The sequence below is a fragment of the Furipterus horrens genome, unplaced genomic scaffold, assembly GCF_987537825.1.
Source record: "Furipterus horrens unplaced genomic scaffold, mFurHor1.1.pri manual_scaffold_7, whole genome shotgun sequence".
Lineage (NCBI taxonomy): Eukaryota > Metazoa > Chordata > Mammalia > Chiroptera > Furipteridae > Furipterus > Furipterus horrens.
Genome location: NW_028327177.1, coordinates 104,159,374 through 104,180,557, shown reverse-complemented (window position 1 = coordinate 104,180,557; position 21,184 = coordinate 104,159,374). Strand labels below are relative to the sequence as shown.

Here is a 21,184-nt window from a genome sequence, read left to right as displayed (position 1 = left end):
CCTACAAGGGAATTCACATAAGACTGTGAGCTGATTTCTCAAAAGAAACTTTGCAGACAAGAAGCGACTAGCAAGAAATATTCAAGTGATGAAAAGCAGAAACCTATGACCTAGATTACTCTATCCAGCAAAGCTATCATTTAGAATGGAGGGCAGATAAAGTGCTTCCAGACAAGGTAAAGCTAAAGGAGTTCATCATCACCAAGCCCTTATTATATGAAATGTTAAAAGGACTTATTTAAGAAAAAGAAGATCAAAACTATGAACATTAAAATGGCAATAAATACGACTGAACCTAAAATACAAACTAAGCAAACAAACAGAACAGAAACAGAAACAGAATCATACATATGGAGAACATTGGGATGGTGGCCAGTGGGGAGGGGGGTCTAGAGGAGTGGAAGAAAAGGTGAAGGGATTAAGAAGTACAAATTGGTAGTTACAGAATAGACAGACAGATGTTAAGAGCAAGCATGGGAAGGAGAGTTGCCAAAGAACTTATATGCATGATCCATGGACATGAACAAAGGAGAGGGCATTGCCAGAGGGAGTTGGGAGTGCTGGGTGGAGAGGTGGGAAAAATTGGGACAACTGTAATAGCATAATCAATTTTTTTAAAAGAAAGAAAATAAGAGGAAAAATAGTGATAATGGGAGGAAAAGCCATTCTCCCAGTTTCTCAAGTTTCAAGTTCCACTTGTTCCACAAAGAGGTGGCTCAGATGAGAACTGGAAAGAGCCTCTTGACTTGGAAACAAGAGAATTTAGTCCAAATTCTAGTCCTGAACATGTACTAGTTTAGTTTTCTAAAATCCCAATTACATGAAATGTCCAAATTAGGCAAATCCATAGAAACAGAAAGTAGATTTGTGGTTGTCTAGGGTTGTGGGGAGGGATAAGGGAGGAATGAAGAGTGACTGCTAATGGGTACAGGGTTTCTTTCGGAGGGTGACAAAAATGTTCTGAAATTAGATAGTGGTGGTGGTTGCATAACCTTGTGAATATACTAAAAACCAATGAATTGTACATGTTTAAACGGTGAATTTTATGGTATACAAATTGTATCTCAATAAAACTGTTTAAAAAGTCAAAAATCTTCCCTAAAGCCAACAGTGACCTCACAATGATGTGTACATTAACCTGGCAAAGATTCATGGTCATAAAGGCCCGAGCCCAGGCCTGTTATCTCTGAAAACTTGGCCTCCACTTCACTCAGTCTTCCAGTGATTACTCAGGAAAGTATTGAGACCATTTTGCACCTGCTATTTGCACTTGGCCAAAGGCAGGCATGTGGCCAGAACAGAATAAATACCCCAGAAGGAAGAGGTAGCTTTCCAGCACCTGCAAGAATCATTTCACAGCTCTGCATAACCACAGAGAACTCTGGAAACCTGGGAAGTTATACTCAGTCTGCAAGCATGCTGCATGATCCCACTTTCCATAGTAATCTGAGTTCCTGCTTATAACATTTTCTAACAGTTCCATTAGTATCTCTCCATCAACCACACCCTATCCCATTTGACAGCTATGCACTTACACTACTTGTAATTGAATGCAGCAATTATTTGAGCACCTAGTATACATCAGATCTGTTAGGTACTAGTGAGATAGCAAAGACTAAGAGACAACCTGGGCCCACACAAATAATTTTGCTTATGAGTCTGATTTCCTTAGCTACTTTTTAAGTTATTTGAGGGCAAGTATTACGCCTTGTTTTCCTCTCATTGAATCCAACTTGAGGCTTAGAAAATAAAAATATTTCTTATGACTAAAAAAGATAAATGTTCCTCAAAGTAAAGAGGCCCAGGGAAAGAAAAACTTTTTCTCAAAAACTAGTTTCATGTTTATACAGAAATTGGCCACCAAAATCTATCCTCCCCTTTGTAAATGGAAAGAGAATACATACAAGATGCTAGTAGCTGGGCACAACGTTTTCCAGGCTTCCTTGCAAAATAGTTGAAGCACCGGGCTCTCTCCAGCAGAATGTGAGTGGAGTGATGCATGTCCCTGCCTGGCTACAGCCTTTAAGACACTGGGTATGTTTCTTCCACCTGTTTTCACGCTGGCTCTCTTTTCCTTTCTATCTGTTGTGACCTGAAAGTGACAGTTCAGTCTTAAGCAGCATATAAAGGCAAGCCCTTCCAGGATGACCAAGCAATAAGAGGATAGAAGGCTGGACCACTGTCCTGGACTATGAAGTGGACGAGACATGAACTTCCTTTCTGTTTGAGCCATTACATTCTGGAGTCTGGCTCAGCAGTACGCCTTACCCTAAGATAGTTGGTGCCTCATAATCTAGTACTTGACTCATCATTCACCTAGTACAATATAGAGAACAGAATCCTACGTTGCTACACTCTGGCAGAGATCCATGAGGCTTTTAGAGACTCAGAGTAAAAGGAATTTATCTGGTGCCATGCAAAGCTGAGATATTCACAGCATCTATAAATGAGAACTAAAACTGTTAGCTATTCAACTGCATATTATTCTTCTCTGTATGCCCAGGGTCTAGTACATTCTATTATACTATCAAGACACAGAGGAAACCGTTAATAAATATTTCTGTAATAACTATTAGCCCTCCATATTTATTATAGCACAGAGCACTCTATAATGCAAATATTTGTCTTCTACCTCCATCCAGCGCCCCTCCAGAGCTCCGTGTTTCATAAGTCTTTGTATTCCTAACACCTACACATTCTCCACATAAGAAACATTCAGTGTTTCATGAATAAATTCATAAAGATTTTCCTATAAACCCATGCAGAGGTACAGTAATAAAAATAAAGAAAGTACAATAATAATAAACTTCCTGTCTTGGTCTGATAACAAAATACCTCAGAATGGCTGGCTTATAAACAACAGAATTATATTTCTCATAGTTCTGAAGGCTGGAAGCCCAAGATCAAGGTGCCAGCATGGCTGGGTTCTGGTAAAGGCCCTCTTCTGGTCACAGACTGCTCACCTCTTGCTATGTCTTCTATGGAAGAAGGAGGGAGTGAGCTTTCTGGGGCCTCTCTTATAAGGCCACTAATCCCATTTATGAGAGTTCTGTCCTTATGATCTAATCACCTCCCAAAGGCCCCATCACCTAAAACTACAACCTTGGGCATTTAGTTTTCAACATATGAATTTGGGGATACACAAACATTCAGACTCACAGCACCTACCAACCTAAGAAAAAGGGACTCAGAAAGTCACAGACTTAAAACTAGGAGGAACATTACAAGCTAAGAGTTAGAGATGAGGAAACTGAAGCTAAAAAACTAAAAGGACTTATGTAGGTAACTTTGTTAATCAGCTATAGATAGATACTAGGTCTTCAACTTCAAATCCAGGGTCATTTTCACAACACTAGGGACTACATTTTATTCTGGCTCATCTCCTCCTGTCATACAAGGGAGCCTCACATAATATGAGTATTCAGTAGCTAAATGAAAAAATATGACCAGAAAAAACAAGTAATTTGTGTGAACGTCATAGCTGTAGGATCACAGATTTTCTTACCTCCTTCAACTAAAATTTCTGGATCACTAAAGGTTAAGATGCTTGAATTTTGTAATAAGATCAAGCCTAACTTGTGTGAACTGATTTTGTTTTTTGAACAAAATTATTACTATCTTTTAAAAAATAACCTCCAGTTGGGGATCAGAATAAAGATAGGAGCAAGGCTATGATGAATGTTAGACTCTCCATATTACGCTAAAACTACACTGCTGATTTTCCCCGCTTTACCATTTCAGATAATTTATTGCTTGTATACTGTCTGTATTTTCCTCATTATCTTACAATTGCTCCAAAATTAAGTTAGTCTTTACCAAAACAAAAGATTACTAGGATTTAATTTGTTTTGACAAATAATCACAGGAATTTATTATGAACCAACATTTATCTTTTAAAGACAGATACTAACATTGCTTTGCATCTATGTTATGGAATTTAATTTTGTAATTTGATTAAGATACAGGAATAAAATGTGTTGACCTCTGTAGACTCTAAAAATAAATTTCTAGGGATACTTTATTTGAAATATCCTAACCTTTGATTACTGCCATTTTCAAAAACCAGGCAATTCTTTCAAAAAAAGACCTCTATGCCTTCCCCAAATCCCTCAACTTGACACTGCTAAGGTACAAGAAAGCAGAAAACATTGACCTCCCTGAAGCCTCTAAGTTTTCAACTCTTACTTGTTTTATAGGTACCCAACGACGATCTCGCTCCATAGAGTCAGTTTGAAAAACTGAGTTCTCAGGGACCACAAAAGACCTAATCAACAAATCCAATAACCCTTACATTGAACTCTGACCTTTCTGATTCTGAAATTATAGACCATCTCTTTCCTTCCTGAAAGCATTTCCTTCTTTGGTTTCTGTAACTTTCCTGGTTCTTCCTCCTCTCTGGCAACTCCTGTCTCCTTTGCTAGTTCTGTATCTTCTTGTCCTCCCTAAGTCAGGTATGTACACTGTTCTGGCCATTTGCTCTTCTACACTAGAGTCTCATCCTCTCTTATAGACTCATGCTCTTTTCTTCATGGAAGACTCCCAAATCTAGTCTGGCCCCCCTGCTTGACTCCAATGCCTATGGACATTTCTACTGGATGCTGTCATCTCAAACTCAACATGGTCTAAACCAAACTTACCTCCACCTAAAATTTCAGCCCCCTTCTGATTTCTCTATTTCTGTAGAAGATAATAAAATGCCCCTAGCTACTCAGACTGCAACCTCAGAAATACATTTTAACTTCTTCTCATGCATGCTTCCTAAATTAGGTCATATATGACCTTGGGCAAGCCATTTTACCTTTTGACCCATGGTTCCCTCATCTGAGAGAGAGAGAGAGAAATTACAACTGGCATTTCTGAAAGAATTATGTATGTGAAAATGCCTAGCTAATTAAGTCAATAAATGCCTCTCTTCTCTCCAGCAACTCCCTATGGCATCCAACCAGACAGAAAGTTCTTTGAGGGCATATATCATATTTCTATGTATATCCCTATAATGCCTTGTACAGTAGCTTCTATACAGAAGTAGGCTAATAAACATTCATTAATGTCCATGGATAAGCAACTAAAGGAGTAAGTCAAGAGGTACTAATAAAGAATAAAAAAAATTTAACTATAATCAAAATCAGGAGAGATGTTATCTAAGCCTCAATCAATCTACATGGTACTTGACACCAAATAGGCTTTGATAAATACTTGTTGAAAAAATAAATCAGCGTCTTAGGCATCTAGCACTTGTCTCTTTGCTATGGGAGGTAAAAAGAATCATGAGTAGCTGACCCTGCTCACCAGGAGCATCCCTAGTTCCCTGGCGATGCACCTATGAGGGAGGTGAAGAATGCTCATTCCTTGAAAAAAGCAAACAGTGTTCTTTACTATAAATTTTGAGCAAAAAATACTCACATGTCAAAAGCACTGAACTCCAATGTTAAGCGAGCTGGCAGCCCAGCAGAATCACCTGCACAGAAGCATTACCATATTTTCAATCATAAGTCATTAATAGCAGCATTCATAATGAAGACATTTGTGGTAATTTTGTTCTCTTTGTTGAACCCAAAGTGTTACATCCAATTTCTGGTTATCCAGACTAAATAGGGACTTAGCATAAAATGACAGAGCTTTTGTGAATTCAAGAAATTTGCCAAGAATACAGAAAAACAATTCATTGGAAAAAGTATTTCCAGTCTTCTCCCCCAGAAATACTAAGTAACCAGTATTAATTATTTGGATTAATAAATAGGGTTTTATTTCTCACCTTTTCTTCCCCATAATAGGGAAAAAGGAGTGAAAATAAACTTGGGTCAAAAGTCAGGAAGTAAAATAAATACTGGTGAAGACCATTAATTGTAAAAGACAAGGGTGTCCCTTGTTAAAGAAAAGCTGACCCTATACTGGAGGGCACAGAAGACAACAGAAGATGATAGAAGATGGAGTTTAATATCACCTACCATTGTAGTAATAACCTTTAATTTCCTTGGGAGCTTCATCCAGCCTATATTCATTCAGCTTCTTCTGGGTCAACTCATGCCAAAATCCAACATCCAAGGCACTGCAAAAGGGGGCAAACTGCAATTTGAAGAGTCCAGGATCCCCCGTAGCTACAGCCATTATTGATTACCTACTAAAAAACAAAATAGCACAAAACATGGAAAAACATAAACATTTGTAATAATGCTTAATTAAAACAAACAAAAAAAGAAAGGAAGTAAAACTATCTCTATTTGCAAGTAACACGGTTTTATATATAGAAAATCCTAAAGGCTCAACCAAAAAATGGTTAGATCTTATCAATGAATTCAGCAAAGTGGCATGATACAAAATTAACACGGAAATATCCATAGTGTTTTTATACACTAACAATGAATTTTCTGAAAATGAAATGAATCAATCCATTTACGTTGGCATCAAAAACAATAAAATACTTAGCATGAATATAAGGAGGTGAAAGATCTCCACTGAAAACTACTGAAAGAAATTGAAGAAGACATAAATGGGAAGGTATCCTACATTCATGGATTGGAAGAATTAATACTGTTAAAATATCAATTCTACCAAAAGAGAGCTATTGATTCAATGCAATTCCTATTAAGATTCCAATGGCATTTTTTGCAGAGATAGAAAAAAAAAAAATTCTCCTAAAATTTATATGAAAGCACAGAAGACCCTGAATAGCCAAAAAAAAAAAAAAAAAAAAAAAAAAAAAATGTCCTAAAGGAAAAAAGCAGGAGGCACCACACTTGCTGATTTCAAGCTATACTAGAAAGCCAAAATCATCAAAGCAGTATGGTATTGGCAATAAAAAGAGAAAAACAGACCAATGGAACAGAGTTGAGAGCCCAGAAATAAACCCTAGCATACACAGTCAATTACTATTTGACAAGGGAGCCAAGAATACTCAATGGAGAAAAGACAGTTTTTTCAATAAGTGGTGCTGGGACCATTGGATATTCACATGTAAAAGAATAAAACTGGACACATATTTTATACCACTCACAAAAATTAACTCAAAATGGATTAAAGACTTAACTGTACAACTGAAACTATAAAACTCCTATAAGAAAATGCAGGAATAAAGATCCTTGACATGGGTCTTTGCAATGATATTTTGGCTATGACACCTAAAGCACAAGCAAAAAAAATAAATGAGTGGAACTATGTCAAACTTCTGCACAGCAAACTTCTGCACAGAAAAGTGAATGGGAAAAAATATTTGCAAACCATATATCTGATAATGGGGTTAATATCCAAAATATATAAAGAACTCATACAACTCAATATAGCAAAAGAACAAATGAGCAAAGACCCTGATTAGACATTTCTCCAAAGATGATATATGAAAGGCCAACAGGTACATGAAAAAATGTTCACCATCACTAGTCATTAAGGAAAAGCAAATTAAAACTGTAATGAGATATCACCTCAAGTCTATTAGAATGGTCATCATCAAATACAAGACATAAGAAATGCTGGCATGAATGTGGAGAAAAGGGACCCTGTGCATTGTTCGTGGGACTCTAAATTAGTATAGCCATTATGGAAAAGAGGATTCTCAAAATTTAAAAATAGAACTACCATATGATCCAGCAATTCTGTTTTGGGAATATATCCATAGGAAATGAAAATAACTCAAAAAGATAGCTGCTGCCCTGGCCACTGTGGTTCAGTTGGTTGGAGCACTGTCCCATAAACCAAAAGGTCATGAGTTTGATTCCCACTCAGGGCACATCCTAGGTTGCAGGTTCTGTCCCTGGTAGGGGCACATATGAGAGGCAACCTAACAATGTTTCTCTCTCACACTGATGTTTCTCTTCCTCTCTCTCCCTCTCTTCCCCTCTCTGTAAAATCAATAAGCATATTTTTGGGTGAGTACTAAAAAAACAGATAGCTGCACCGCCATGTTCATAGCAACATTATTTGCAATACCCAAGACATGGAAACAACTTAAGTGTCCATATATAGATGGATAAAGAATCTATTTTAGGGACTTCCGGCCAAGATGGAGGCTTAGACGGACACGCTAGGTCTCCCTCTACAACCAGAGAGGAATACAACTACTTCAAAACAAAGGATAACTAGAAATTCCAGAAAATAAAGCTACACGGAAGCCCAACATATGAAGTTATAAACCAGCGGTGCCATTTGGGCAGGTAAGAGTTAAAGAAGGCAAAGCTGTTTGCGGAGCGGCGGGGCGGGGCGGCGAAAAAGCCCGGAGGCAATCAAGCCCCTGGCGTGCGCGACTCCAATCAAGCCCCTGGCGTGCACGACTCCGGCGCTGGGGAGCAGCCGCAGCATCGCCTTGAACAGTGAGGCCCAGGGGGGCGGGAGGACCGATCCCGGTCTCCTAGCTGAATAACTGTGTGAATCCATCTTGGACCCCCGCCCCCAAAGAAAGCACCACAGGGCTGCGAAATAGGTCGGGGACAGGCAGGCGCCGGCAGGTCGCTGATTTGTGACGCTTACACAGGCACCGCCCCCGACAGCCAGCCCAGGAAAACAAAACGCATCTGTCAAAATGTGGCAGACAAATATAGAGATCCCGGTGGTGCAGCTCACCAGGCAGCAGATAGAGAACCTGACAGATGAACAGATAAGAAACCTGTCAGAGGCTCAGTTCTGGGCCATTGTTATCAGGTGGCTTACAGAATTCACAAAAGAGCAGGAAAAAGATATGAAAGAAGCGAAAAACTTTCATAACGAAAGGAACAAAACCACGTACGAGACAGATGGTGAGGAATCCAGAGTTCATTTCAACAAACTGGAATATGGAGAAGGAACAAGCAGTCAACCAATGCAGCGAGAGGAAATGGCAAGCAACAATGAGAGGATCAGAAACCTCTGGGACAGCTATAAAAGGCCCAACATAAGAATCATTGGTTTGCCAGAGAATGAGGAAGATGAACTAGAACTTGAAAAATTGAGTGAAAATATAATAAAGGAGAACTTCCCAGACTTGGGGAAGGGAATAGACTTGCAGGTCCAGGAAGCAAGGAGAGTTCCCAAGAGACTGGACCCAGGGAGAACCACTCCAAGACACATTATAATCAAAATGTCAAAAATTAAAGATAAAGAGAGAATCTTAAAAGCAGCAAGAGAGAAGAAAAGAATTATGTACAAAGGGGTCCCAATTAGACTATCAGCTGACTTCTCAAGGGAAACCCTACAAGCAAGAAGGGACTGGCAAGAAATATTCAAAGTAATGAAAATCCAAAACCTACAACCACGAATACTCTATCCAGCGAAATTGTCATTCAGAATAGAAGGACAGAGAAAGTGTTTCCAGGACAAAATAAAACTGAAAGAGTTCATTAGATCCAAACCACTGTTATATGAGAAGTTAAAGGGACTGGTTTAAAAAACAGAAGCTAGGGAGATGAAACAAAGGCAAACGAAACAGGCAACGAGAGTGGAAAAGGAACTGTGGGTAAGGGAAGCATAGTGGGGGGAGGTCAACAGGGAGGGGGAGTGGGGAGAGGGAGGGAGATGATATAGGAATTGGGGATCATGGTAGGAGGGAATGGAATAGACGGAGAGAGGTTGGGAGGAACTGTATGCACAACTAATGGACATAATCTAAAAGGGGGGGACAACTGGAGGGAGGGGGCCACCGGGTGGAGGGGAGCAGAGGGAAGGGAAAGTGGCACAAATGTAATATTTTAATCAATAAAACACATTAAATCTGAAAAAAAAAAAACTGGGAAAGAAGGAGACAAACATAAAAAAAAAGAAAAAAAAAAAAAGAATCTATTTTATATACACACACACACACACACACACACACACACACACTCATATATACAAGGTCTGCCCAGAAAAAGTCCAGCCATTGTTAATAATGAGAATGCTTGCACAACATCAGTGTAAACTGGCAGCCAAGGGGAGTGGGCTGGAATGCACATGCATGAACAATGACTTCATTGTACTAGTCTTAGGGGGCAGTAGTTGCCGTTAAGTGAGCATGTGCATTGTGTAGCTGTTGCATTCAAAATCACTGAGTGAGTAGAGCAACGAATTTGTATCAAATCTATATGGAAGAAACTATCTGGATGATTCAGAAGGCTGCAGCTAGAAGCAACTGGTGATCAGCAGCTAGATCATAACAATGCACCCGCTCACGCATCACATCTTGTGCAGTTTTTTGGCAAAACATCGAATCACCCAGGTGACCCTACAGCCCGGATATGGCATCCTGTGACTTCTGGCTCTTCCCACAACTAAAATCACCTTTGAAAGGGAAGAGATGTAAAATACGATGGGGCAGCTGATGGCGACTGGGAGAACTGTGTGAGGTCCCAAGGCGCCTACTTTGAAGGGGACTGAGGCATCATTGTCCTATGTACAATGTTTCTTGTATCTTGTATATTCCTCAGTAAATGTCTCTATTTTTCATATTACATGGCTCAATATCTTCTGGATAGACCTCATATATAATGGAATATTATTCAGACATTTAAAAAACAAGGAAATACTATCATTTGCAACAACATGGATGGACCCTGAAGGCATTATGCTGAGTCAGACGGAAACAAATACTGTGTGATCTCACTTATATGTGGATTCTAAAGAAAAAATAAAAAAGAACCAAGCTCATAGAAAAAAAGATCAGACTTCTTACCAGAGAAGGAGGGTGGAGGGAGGGGCAGGAAGAAAGTCGTCACGAGGTACAAACTATAGTTATAAGATAAATAAGTACTAGCGATGTGATGTTCAACATGATTACTATAACTAACAATGGTGTATGACACATAGTTGTTAGCAGAGTTCAATCCTGACAGTTTTCCTCACAAGGAAAGTTATTTTTTCCTTTTTCTTCCTTTTCTTTTTATTGTATCTATACATGAAGCAGGAAGCTAGCAGAACCTACTGCGGTAATCACTCAACCTTGCTGTGTGACTTAAACTTATACAGGAATGTAAGTCAATTTTTTATCAATAAAACTTGAGGGAGAAAACAACCAACCAAACAAAAAGTATGAGAGGGATATAGGCTACCTGAAGACACAACTTTGGAAACCAAGCTGAGTAATTTGCTTGTGTTGTCAAGTTTAGCCTCCTTTAGGACACAACTGATTTTTCTAATACTTTCTGGCCTTCACTTTTGTGTATCCTCCTTGCTTGTTAAAGTCGTTAAAGTCAGTCTGACTGATTCACTAGTGTTACTCTTTCTTCCACATAGACATAGTCTCAGCAGCTTTTGTCATCCTTGTGGAGCTAGAGAAGTTTACAAGTACAACACCTAGAGTTCAGCCAGTTAGAAACACAACGGTGCAAACTGTTCAAGTTTGAATAAGAACAGTGCTAGAGCACCCCAGCCAAGGAGAATGAACACATTTCTCCCTACTTAACAACAGTATCCACATTTCTCTAAAATCTCAAATTTTATCCTTTAAATGCACGAAAATTTTGCACCTTACTACATTTTCTTTACTATTTCACATTTCCTAAAATCAAATAAATTTGACCCTCCCGGCAATCAAGCAGGTATACACTGGAACCCCCTGTTTCCTGCACACTTTCATGCGTACAGGTACCCAGTCTAAGAAGCACAATACTAGAGAAACTTGGCAGTGCAGGTAGATAAGTTCCCTTCACTTTCCATTCTGTCTAACTGCCCTATAACGAGATTCATATTTCTGGAGCAGAATGTATAAAGAGTCACACTAGATTGGATGAATAAATAAATAAGACAGTTCACAACCACTCAGAGAGGTTTTGCCTGAGTTTTGGTGCCACGGTTATTAAGCCTTCAGTTTTCAGTTGGATTTTAGAATTAGAGATGAGGAGCTTTGGACTGATAGTATCTATATGAAAAAATGCAAAGTTAGTATTACATAAAAATGCTAAAAATCAAGGAGCAGTGTGGAGCACCATGGGGAAAAAGCATCTGTGAAGGAGTTGGGCACAGAGTTATGTTAAAAAAGATGGGCATGAAGGGGTAAGATGGACAGAGGGCTGAAAGAGCAAAAACAACAGGGAACTGCTATGGTAAAATCAGGGAGGAATGAGCCTAGCTCTTCTATGTGGATGGTTGGTACTGTGCAACAGAATGCATGCATGGATGGAGAAGGCTTCAAAAGTGAGGCTGAAGAATTCCGGACTAGGAAGCCAGTGGCAGTTTGAAACAAGAAATATGACAGAATTCTACACTGGCAAAATGGCTTTGTAGGAGGCAGATAGGGAAAAGAAGTTAAGAGCTTAAGAATTTATGAAGACCTAGATTAGAGCAGAGGAAGCCAGACCGAAAACAAGACCCTCATGGGGGACGTTTTCAGAGGAAAGGTAACCACACTTGTTATCTTAGTGGACTCAAGAAATGAAAGAGGAAAAAGCAGGAGAATGACACCACCACAAAGGAAAGACACTTGAGGGGAAGATGGATAATAATAAATGAAAGACATTTTCAACAAGGACAATAGCAGGTTAAAGTGAAGCTGGTCCAAGGAAATGGGCTTGTAACAGTGATTGAAGTAAACATAATATACTAATCAGGTGGTAATTATACAATAGGCTGTACTAACAAACTCATAGATTTATGTAGGGGTTGGCCAAAAAGTTCATTTAGTTTTTTTCCATAACGATGGCTCTAGTAGTGCTTCATTGTCTTTAACTTCATTTGAAACAATTTTTGTTAGATTGTATTGTGACAGCTGTCATATTAGCGTGCATTAAAAAAAATACTTATCCAAAATTGGTAAATTTTTGTGCAGGCATTTTAATATTGAAGTTGGAAGAAAACACACCACACTTTCAGCATATTATGCTTTATTATTTCAAAAAAGGTAAAAACACAATTGAAACACAAAAACAGATATATGCAGTAAATGGAGAAGATGCTGTGACTGATCAAATCTGTCAAAACTGGTTTGAGAAGTTTCTTGGTACTAATAACATTTTGACCTAATAATTCTTTGTTGTGGGGCTGTCTTATACATTAGAAGATGGTTAATAGCACTCCTGGTCTCTACCCACTAGAAGCCAATAACGAGAGATACCCAACATACTCAAAATATACAAATCAATAAAGTCATCGGTGAAAATGAAAAATATGTCTTATTTTACAGAAAAAAACTCAACGGACTTTTTGGCCAACTCAATATTAAAAGTTCCCTTATAAGCATTTTATAGACATTAGCAGTTGCAGCGCCTGCTTAACCAAGGAGTGACCCTGACCACAAGAAATTGGGGCAAACATCAGCAACTCATATCAGAACCAGCAGAAATGCTTCCTATACATCCTGCTGTGTTTATGCAAATAATCAGGCTGAATGGAAAGTGGACTTAATGCAGTAAATGAATTGCTCTTGATATGCTCTTTGATAAAAATGAAGTTAATTTTAGAGGGAGAAGTTGTGTTTCAATAGACTATAATACACAATTATGGACATTAAACTCTAGTTTGGTTCACTGTCTTCAAAGCTTTATTTTGTACTTATGCACAGATAAGATTAAAGCAAGGGAGCTAGACCAGGCGCAGAAGGTCACCAAGGTGAAAGCTCAGGTGCCTAGCAACAGGCAAGGAAAAAAGAAATAAATAAAAAGAGACATACAGGCAGATGGTGAAATGGAATGGTGAATGAGGAGGCCCAAGGCTCCTCTAGACACCTCCCAACCCATCATTACTTCCCCACAGGAACCCCAGATACAACTGACAGTGGGGAACAAGTTGATTGACTTTTAGTAGACATGAGAGCCATGTCCACTAAACTGGGAATTTAAAGAAACTGAAACCGACAACAGTCTAGGTCATAAGGGTAATGAGATGAATGCAGCAACAAGCCTCCCTCCAGCCTTTAGGATGACAGCTCAGAGGTCTTAAGTTATCACACAGCTTCCTCTTTTTGCCTGAATGCCCCACCTCTCTGCTGGGATGGGACTTACTCTGTAAATTGTTGCCCAAGTCACCTTTTCTCCTTAAAGACAACAGCTTCACCTACAGGTTCCACCAAAACATGCACTCCAACTGCACTCCAGATGCTTTTAATCTGTTCAAGGGGACCCAGAAGAGGATTGTTCCCTCCTGAGATCTACAAGCAGGTAAGTAAAACCGTTTAAGCAGATGGGACTCCAGAGCAAGAAATCAATATTCACCCAAATGGCCTGAGATCTCCCCAGAGAAATCCCAGACTGTGATGAATATTTCTTTAGATGTACTCTATTACCCTGGTGGAAAGTAGCTGCACATCAGCATGTACTTTGAAATCTCCTTCCAAGACTTTAATCACCATAGTCAATGAAACTGCCAACCTCAGTTGCTAATATTCAGAAGTCTCTGGACTCTCTAGCTGAAGTTGTCCTAGATAATCAAATTGCCTTAGACTACACACCAGCAGAACAAGGATGAGCATGTACGACCATCAACTCCTCTTGTTATACTTACACTGACACCTCAGTTCAGTAGGGAACAAGCACCACTGAAATCAGGCAACAGGCTACCTGGCTTCAACAAACATTGGACCACCACACCTCCTCTTTGAGTGAAGTGAAGATTGGTTTGTGATCTATTTTCATGGATACCACAAGGACTCAGGTTCATATTAGTAGGAATTTTAATTTAAGCTTAACCATTCTTTTCTTTATAATGCTTGTCTTTATTGTTTTAAACCTCCTTATGACTCATTTTCCCACGCCAGAAAAAATTATATCTGCTCAACGGGTGCCTGTAAAAAAATATATCTACTTTTAACTCATGAAATTTTGCTTTACAAAAGGCTAAAGTTTTTCATTCCCCAAGAAGACTCAAAGGACATTAATAGCTCCATTGATACGCAGGAAAATTGACAGTGAATTTTAATAGTGATCAAAGTAAAATGATATACTAATCAGGTGGTAATTATAGAATAAGCTGTACTAACTCACAGAAGAGTCGTGTATTAAAATTTTCCTTGTAAGTATTTTATAGACACCAACAGTTGCAGCTCCTGTTTAACCAAGGAATGACCCTGACCACAAGAAATTGGGCAAACATCAGCAACTCATCAGAACCAGCAGAAATGTTGCCTTTATGGCCTGTTCCCAGATATCAACAGTGAAACTGTGGATCGAGTGATGAAATTACATGATGACACATGCAGGAGATAACCCTGAAACCACTCAAGAGCAGAGCTGAGAACCTGCATGTCATCATAAATTCCTTAGTTCTCCTCTTCCCACAGTTTCCCTATATGAACTAGCCAGGATGCCTGAGATGTCAAGATGAGCTTTGAGAAAAGAGCCTCCCATATTCCAGGTTGCTGGCACCTGAATAAAACCACTTTCCTTTACATCAGCACCTGCCTCTCAAGTACTGGCTTTCAAAGCAGTGGGCAGCCAGACTTGTGTTCAGTTACAGACTGGCCTGAGAAGGTAGACTCAGAGAAAGTTCAAAGGCATTTACACTGAGATCATAGCAAACACAGGTGAGAATGATTAGTTCTTATAAGTTACTCAGAGAAAGAAAAGTCACAGCCCAACAGAGTCCTTGATCAGTGATTTTCAACCTTTACCATCTCATGGCACACAAAAATTAATCACTAAAATTCTGCAGCACACCAAAAAATATATTAGTTTTTGCCAACCTGACAAAAACTAGGTATAATTTTGACTCATTACCATCAGATAGCTTTTGTTGTGTTGGCTGTTGTTATTTTTTTAATTTGACAATCTAAGGGAAAGAAGTCAATGTTCCTGAATAGCCAGGTACTGCATGTTTATAAAATCTTGTGGCATCAGGTTGAAAATCACTCTCCTAGAGAATGCCCACAGTTAGCAGGTAAACCAGCAACAGAAGCAAAGGACATACAAAGGACAGTTCAGAGCAATAATTGGTACACCAGGATGGTATTTCTATCCACTAACCAAAGTAATAAAAAAGTTTGAAGAGAGTAATGGAAACAGTGTCAAAGAACACTAAAAGTAAAAAAGAAAAAGAAAATGAGGTCTGTCAATGCCATTGGATTTTAATTTTTAAAAGAAGCTCAGTAGTGGCTTTCTAAAGTGGAATTTGAGGGTAGATTGTTAAAAACAGAACATGTTGTAAGGGTAGGATCAGCGTAGACAAGTAACAAACTGTCCCCCAAGTTCCAAGGAGGGCCGGTTTAGTTCGCTACTGGATTCCTACTGGGTGGATGTTTTTCAACAGGCTTAATGTGTTTGTTATACTTAAAATTATGTTTTGGCAACAGAAATCCAATTAAGAATTGATAAAATTCACAACAGGACTTAACAAACTCAGACAAACAAATAGAAAACAAGAAGTGGGAACTATAATAATTAAATATTTTTCTATGTAATCAATAAGCTTAGCTGATCACAAAGCACAGTGCATCATTGTCCTTAAAACTCCCCGCTGCCTTAATATAGATTTACGGCACAGTGCGCCAAACAATGCCTGACCAAAGATTCAAACTTCTACCACCTTGAAGACTTATTAAAAAATGAGGATACCTAGACTCTACCTGCTGAAGGGGAAAAAGAAGAGTGATGGTGGCCAGGAGTGTGAGAAATGACAATTGCCCCAGGTGATTCAGATTCAAGTTTGATGCTCTTGGTGCTTTTAAGCCACTGACACTCTTCACTTTCGGAGACCCCACCTCTAAATCATATCAAACATATTTAAATATACCTTCATCCCATATTAAATTTTTCTGGCTTTTAATTGTTTGAAAGATTTTTATAATTTTGCACTCTCACAATGTTTATCCTTTTTCAGGTCTCTCCTATCTTCATGAATTCCTGAAAAACTGTGGATCTTATGCCTGAGACTTCTATGCCAAACGAAGAAAAAGACTCTCATGCAGGTGACCTGCTGCCTACACTTTGAGAAATGCTGACTAGAACACCCTAACAGCCTCATGATTGGTTTCCTGGGCCTCCAATCACTCCCTTCTCCTATCTCCTCCACCATGCAACTAGCATTTTCTTTTTTTCTTTTTTTTTCCCCCGTGGGGTGGGGGGGTGTCTTATTTTATTTTATTGAAATTTTTATTTTTATATAGTTTATTGATTATGCTATTACAGTTGTCCCAATTTGTCCCTTTTTGTCCTCCTCCACCCAGTACCCCCACTCCCTAAGGCAATCCCCCCACCATTGCTTCTGTACATGGGTCATGCATATATGTTCTTTGACTACTCCATTTCCTATACTGTACCTTACATCCCCATGACTATTCTGTAACTACCTATTTGTACTTCTTAATCCCCTCACCTCTTCACCAATCCCCACACACACCCCTCCCATCTGGCAACCATCAAAACACTTTCCATATCCATGATTCTGTCTCCTTCTTGTTTGCTTAGTTTGTTTTTTAGATTCAATTGTTGATAGATACGTATTTATTGCCATTTTATTTTTCATAGTTCTGATCTTCTTTTTCTTACATAAGTCCCTTTAACATTTCTTGTAACACTGGTTTGGTGATGAAGAATTCCTTTAGTTTTATTCTTGTCTGGGAATCTCTTTATCCACCCTTTCATTCTAAATGATATCTTTGTTGGGTACAGCAATCTTTGCTGTAAGTCCTTGCTTTTGGTGACTGAATATTTCTTGCCAAATCCCTTCTAGCCTTCAAAGTTTCTTTAGAGAAATCAGCTGACAGTCTTATGTGAAATCCCCTGCAAGTAACTAACTGCTTTTCTCCTGCTGCTTTTAAGATTCGCTCTTCATCTTCAACCTTTGGTGTTTTAATTATGATGTGTCTTGGAGTGGGTCTCATTGCATCCATCTTGTTTGGGACTCTGCTTCCTGGGCTTGCATGTCTATTTCCTTCACCAAATTAGGAAGTTTTCTTTTATTATTTTTTCAAATAGATTTCCAATTTTTTTTTCTTTCTCTTCTCCTTCTGGCATCCCTATGATGTGAATGCAGGGCCTCTTGAAGTTGATCCATAGGCTGCTCAAACTATTCTCATCTTTTTGGAATCTTTTATCTTCTTGTTGTTCTGATTTGATTTTTTTTCTTCCTTATGTTCCAAATCACTGATTTGTTATTGGCTTCATCCACTCTACTGTTGTTTTCCTGTAAATTGTTCTTTGTATCAATTACTGTATCCTTCATTCCTGACTGGATCTTTTTTATGCTGCTGAGCCCTCAGTAAGTTCCCTGAGCATCCTTATAACCAGTGTTTTGAACTCTTCATCTGTTGGATTGCTTATCTCCATTTTGTTTTGTTCTTTTTCTGGAGTTTTGATCTGTTCTTTCATTTGGGCCATGTTTCTCTGTCTCTTCATTTTGGCAACCTCCCTGTGTTTGTATCTATGTGCTAGGTAGAGCTGCTATGATTCCGTCTTGGTAGCATGGCCTAATGTAGTAGGTATCTTGTAGAGTCCAGTGCCACAGCCTCTTATATCACCCAAACTGGATATTTGAGGTGGGCCCTTCATGTGGACTGACTACACCCTCTTCTTGTAGTTGAGCCCTGATTGCTGTTGGCAGGTCAATGGGAGAATTTACCCAGGCCAGTTAGCTGCAATGAATGGCTGTGACCACTTACCACCAACCTCCGCCCTCCATGGAGGATCAGCTGTGCAGAAGCAGGCTGGTGGTACTCCGATGTGGTCTGTAACTGTCCACTGGGTGCACAGGTTCTGGGGTTTCCCAGGTAGTGCAGGCCAAGGTCAGCCCCCACCTGTGTTTTGCCCCAGGCCACCCGGCATGAGCTATAAAGCAGTGTGAGATGGCTGCTATTTGTGTTGAGCTTGGAGATTCCCAGGTGAAGCCATGCTGTGAATGTAGACTGGCTGCTGTTAGTGCCTGGCCTGAGGCCACTCAGCAGCAGTGAGTTTACTGAGGCTGGTGGTTGCTTGTTTAATAGGAAGCATGAGTCAAGGCCAGCCATTCATATGGAAAAGTCTCTGTTAACAGCTAGGGGTGGGCCTGTAACTTGGTGGAACAGAGACTCAGGCAATCTCCAGGGCAGAGTAAACAGTGTTAGCCAAGTTGATAGATGAAGTCTCAAATATGGTGCTTACCTGCTGACTCTGTGGCTCCTTATGGGGGAGGCTCAGAAAAGAGACAATGACTTCTTCCCACCTTTCTGTCTGGGTGATAACTGTCCTTCAGCTTCCGCCTTGATATCAGATACCTCAGTTCCTCCCTGTGTGCCACTGGTGCCTTTCAAGCTGCTACCCCAGTGCTGGATCTCAGAGGGAGTGAATATGAGTAAGTCTGTGTGTGGGTTAAGAGGAACTGCTTGGGACTCCTGAAGTTTCTTCCAGCAACTCAATCCCCACTAGTGTTTGTAGCCAGAAGTTATGGGGACTTATCTCTCTGGCACTGGAATCCTGGGATGGGGTCCTGGTATAGTGCTGGGACTCCTCACTCCCAAGGTATCTCTCCCTAATTTTTTATCCACCACATGTGGATGTGGGACCTGTCCATTCCACATCTCTGCCCCTCCTACCAGTGGATGGATGTGGTTTCTTTTATTCCATACTTGTCACACTTCCATTCAATTTGATTTCTGATGGTTCTGTGTGATTGTTGTTCTATATTTTAGTTGTAATTCTGATGTGGTTGTGCGAGGAGGTGAGCTATGTTTATCTACGCCACCATCTTGACTGGAAGGCTCCACATTTTCTTTCTATGGTTGGTTTTTGAAAGTTTCCATGCTCAGCCCTTTCCTTAGTCTATAAGCTTTCCGAAAAGCAAAATTACTCATTTTTAAAATATCAATATCCATCTACATTGCAATGAATCCCAGGACTGTATTTCTAGTGCTAACCTCCAAACATATTTAAGTATGTTTGAAAGCCAGGACTTGAATTTCTCACAGACATCTCAAACTCAACAAATCTGAAACTAAACATACCTTTTCCTAAAATTCTGCCCCTTTTCCTATATGTCCTAGTTTACTTAGTACTTCTGTACATGCAAGGCAGAAACCTGAAAGTCATCTTGAATTTTTCTCTCTTGTATCCAATAAACCACTAATTGCTAGAGGCAAAGCCTTAAACGGTCCTCTGGAATGAGAGGAAGCTAATAGTTACTGAGTATGGACCAGGACAAGGCACTGCAGTAGGGGTATACACTTTTCCCAACTGCCCAAAGAAGTGAATTCCCAGTTCTATAGAGGAGAGAACTGAGATTAAGAGAGAGATACGAAATTTACAGAAAGCTGTACAGTTAGTTAAGTGGAGGAACCACAATTCAAATTCCAGTGTTACTCCAATACCCATACTCTTCACGTAACTTCATGTTTCCTGTCCATGTCAGCTGTCCTTCTCTCCATTCCCACTGCCACATGTCAGGCCCCACCATCTCACACCTCTACTCCTGCAGGGCTATGTTTACAGTTCACAGACTTCGGTCCCTCTTCTCTAAACAAGATGTCCCCACCAGAACTGATCTGCACTGGTGGATCCCTTATTAACCAAAAAAAAAAAAAAACAAACCCTTATTGGACTTGAGAGTCAGGTGTCATCCCTACCTTAGCTTGCTGGTTTCCCAATCTCATGCCTTTATTGATGCCCCTGTCTACCAGGAAAATTCTTTCTCTTCTCTTAAGATCCTCTATGAAGCTCTTATTAATACCTACAGTTAGTGGGTATCAGTGGTTCCCTTCTCCAGATGAAAACTGCCATTAGAGCATTTACCACCATGTACTTTTTTTTTATCATACCCTTAATAAATCTTTTAAATACAGTTATCCCCGTTATCTGCAATGGATATGTTCCAAGACACGCAGTATGGATGTCTGAAACTGCAGATAGTACCGAGCCCTATATATATTATGTTTTTTCCTATATATGCAAACCCTTTCACTTAAAGGAAGCACCTAAGGCTTCTCTTTGGCACTGCCAGAATTACTACTCTTGTACTTTGGGGCCAACATTAAGTACAAATAAGGGTTACTTAAACACAAGCACCGTGATACCAAGACAGTGAACTGATAACCAAGATGGTTAATGGGCAGGTAGCATATACAGCATGGATTCACTCAAAAAAAGGATGATTCACGTCCCAGGTGAGATGGCATAATATTTCATCACACTACTCAGAATGGCATGCAATTTAAAACTTATGAATTGTTTATATCTGAAATTTTCCATATATTATTTCCAAACCAAGATTAACTGCAGGTAAATGAAACTATGAAACCATGGATAAGGGAGGACCGCTGTAATATCAACAGTAATAATAACTGCTCTAACTGAATGCTTACTCTGTGCCAAGCACTACAAAAAACATTTTACATATTATCTATGACAACCCC

At 39.5% G+C, this 21,184-nt stretch overlaps 1 protein-coding gene across 3 annotated transcripts in view; it reads right to left on the bottom strand.

Moving 5' to 3' along the window:
- Nucleotides 1-21,184, bottom strand: part of ATG7 (autophagy related 7) — a 290,543-nt gene that overhangs the window by 254,528 nt on the left and 14,831 nt on the right. For all 3 annotated transcript variants that reach the window (XM_090284178.1, XM_090284180.1, XM_090284179.1), the window contains exons 2-3: nt 5,949-6,121; nt 5,404-5,458 (exon numbers count right to left, since the gene is read on the bottom strand). In XM_090284178.1, coding sequence (XP_090140304.1) covers nt 5,404-5,458; nt 5,949-6,108 — 215 coding nt within the window. In that variant the 5' untranslated portion in view covers nt 6,109-6,121. The remainder of the gene's footprint in view (nt 1-5,403; nt 5,459-5,948; nt 6,122-21,184) is intronic.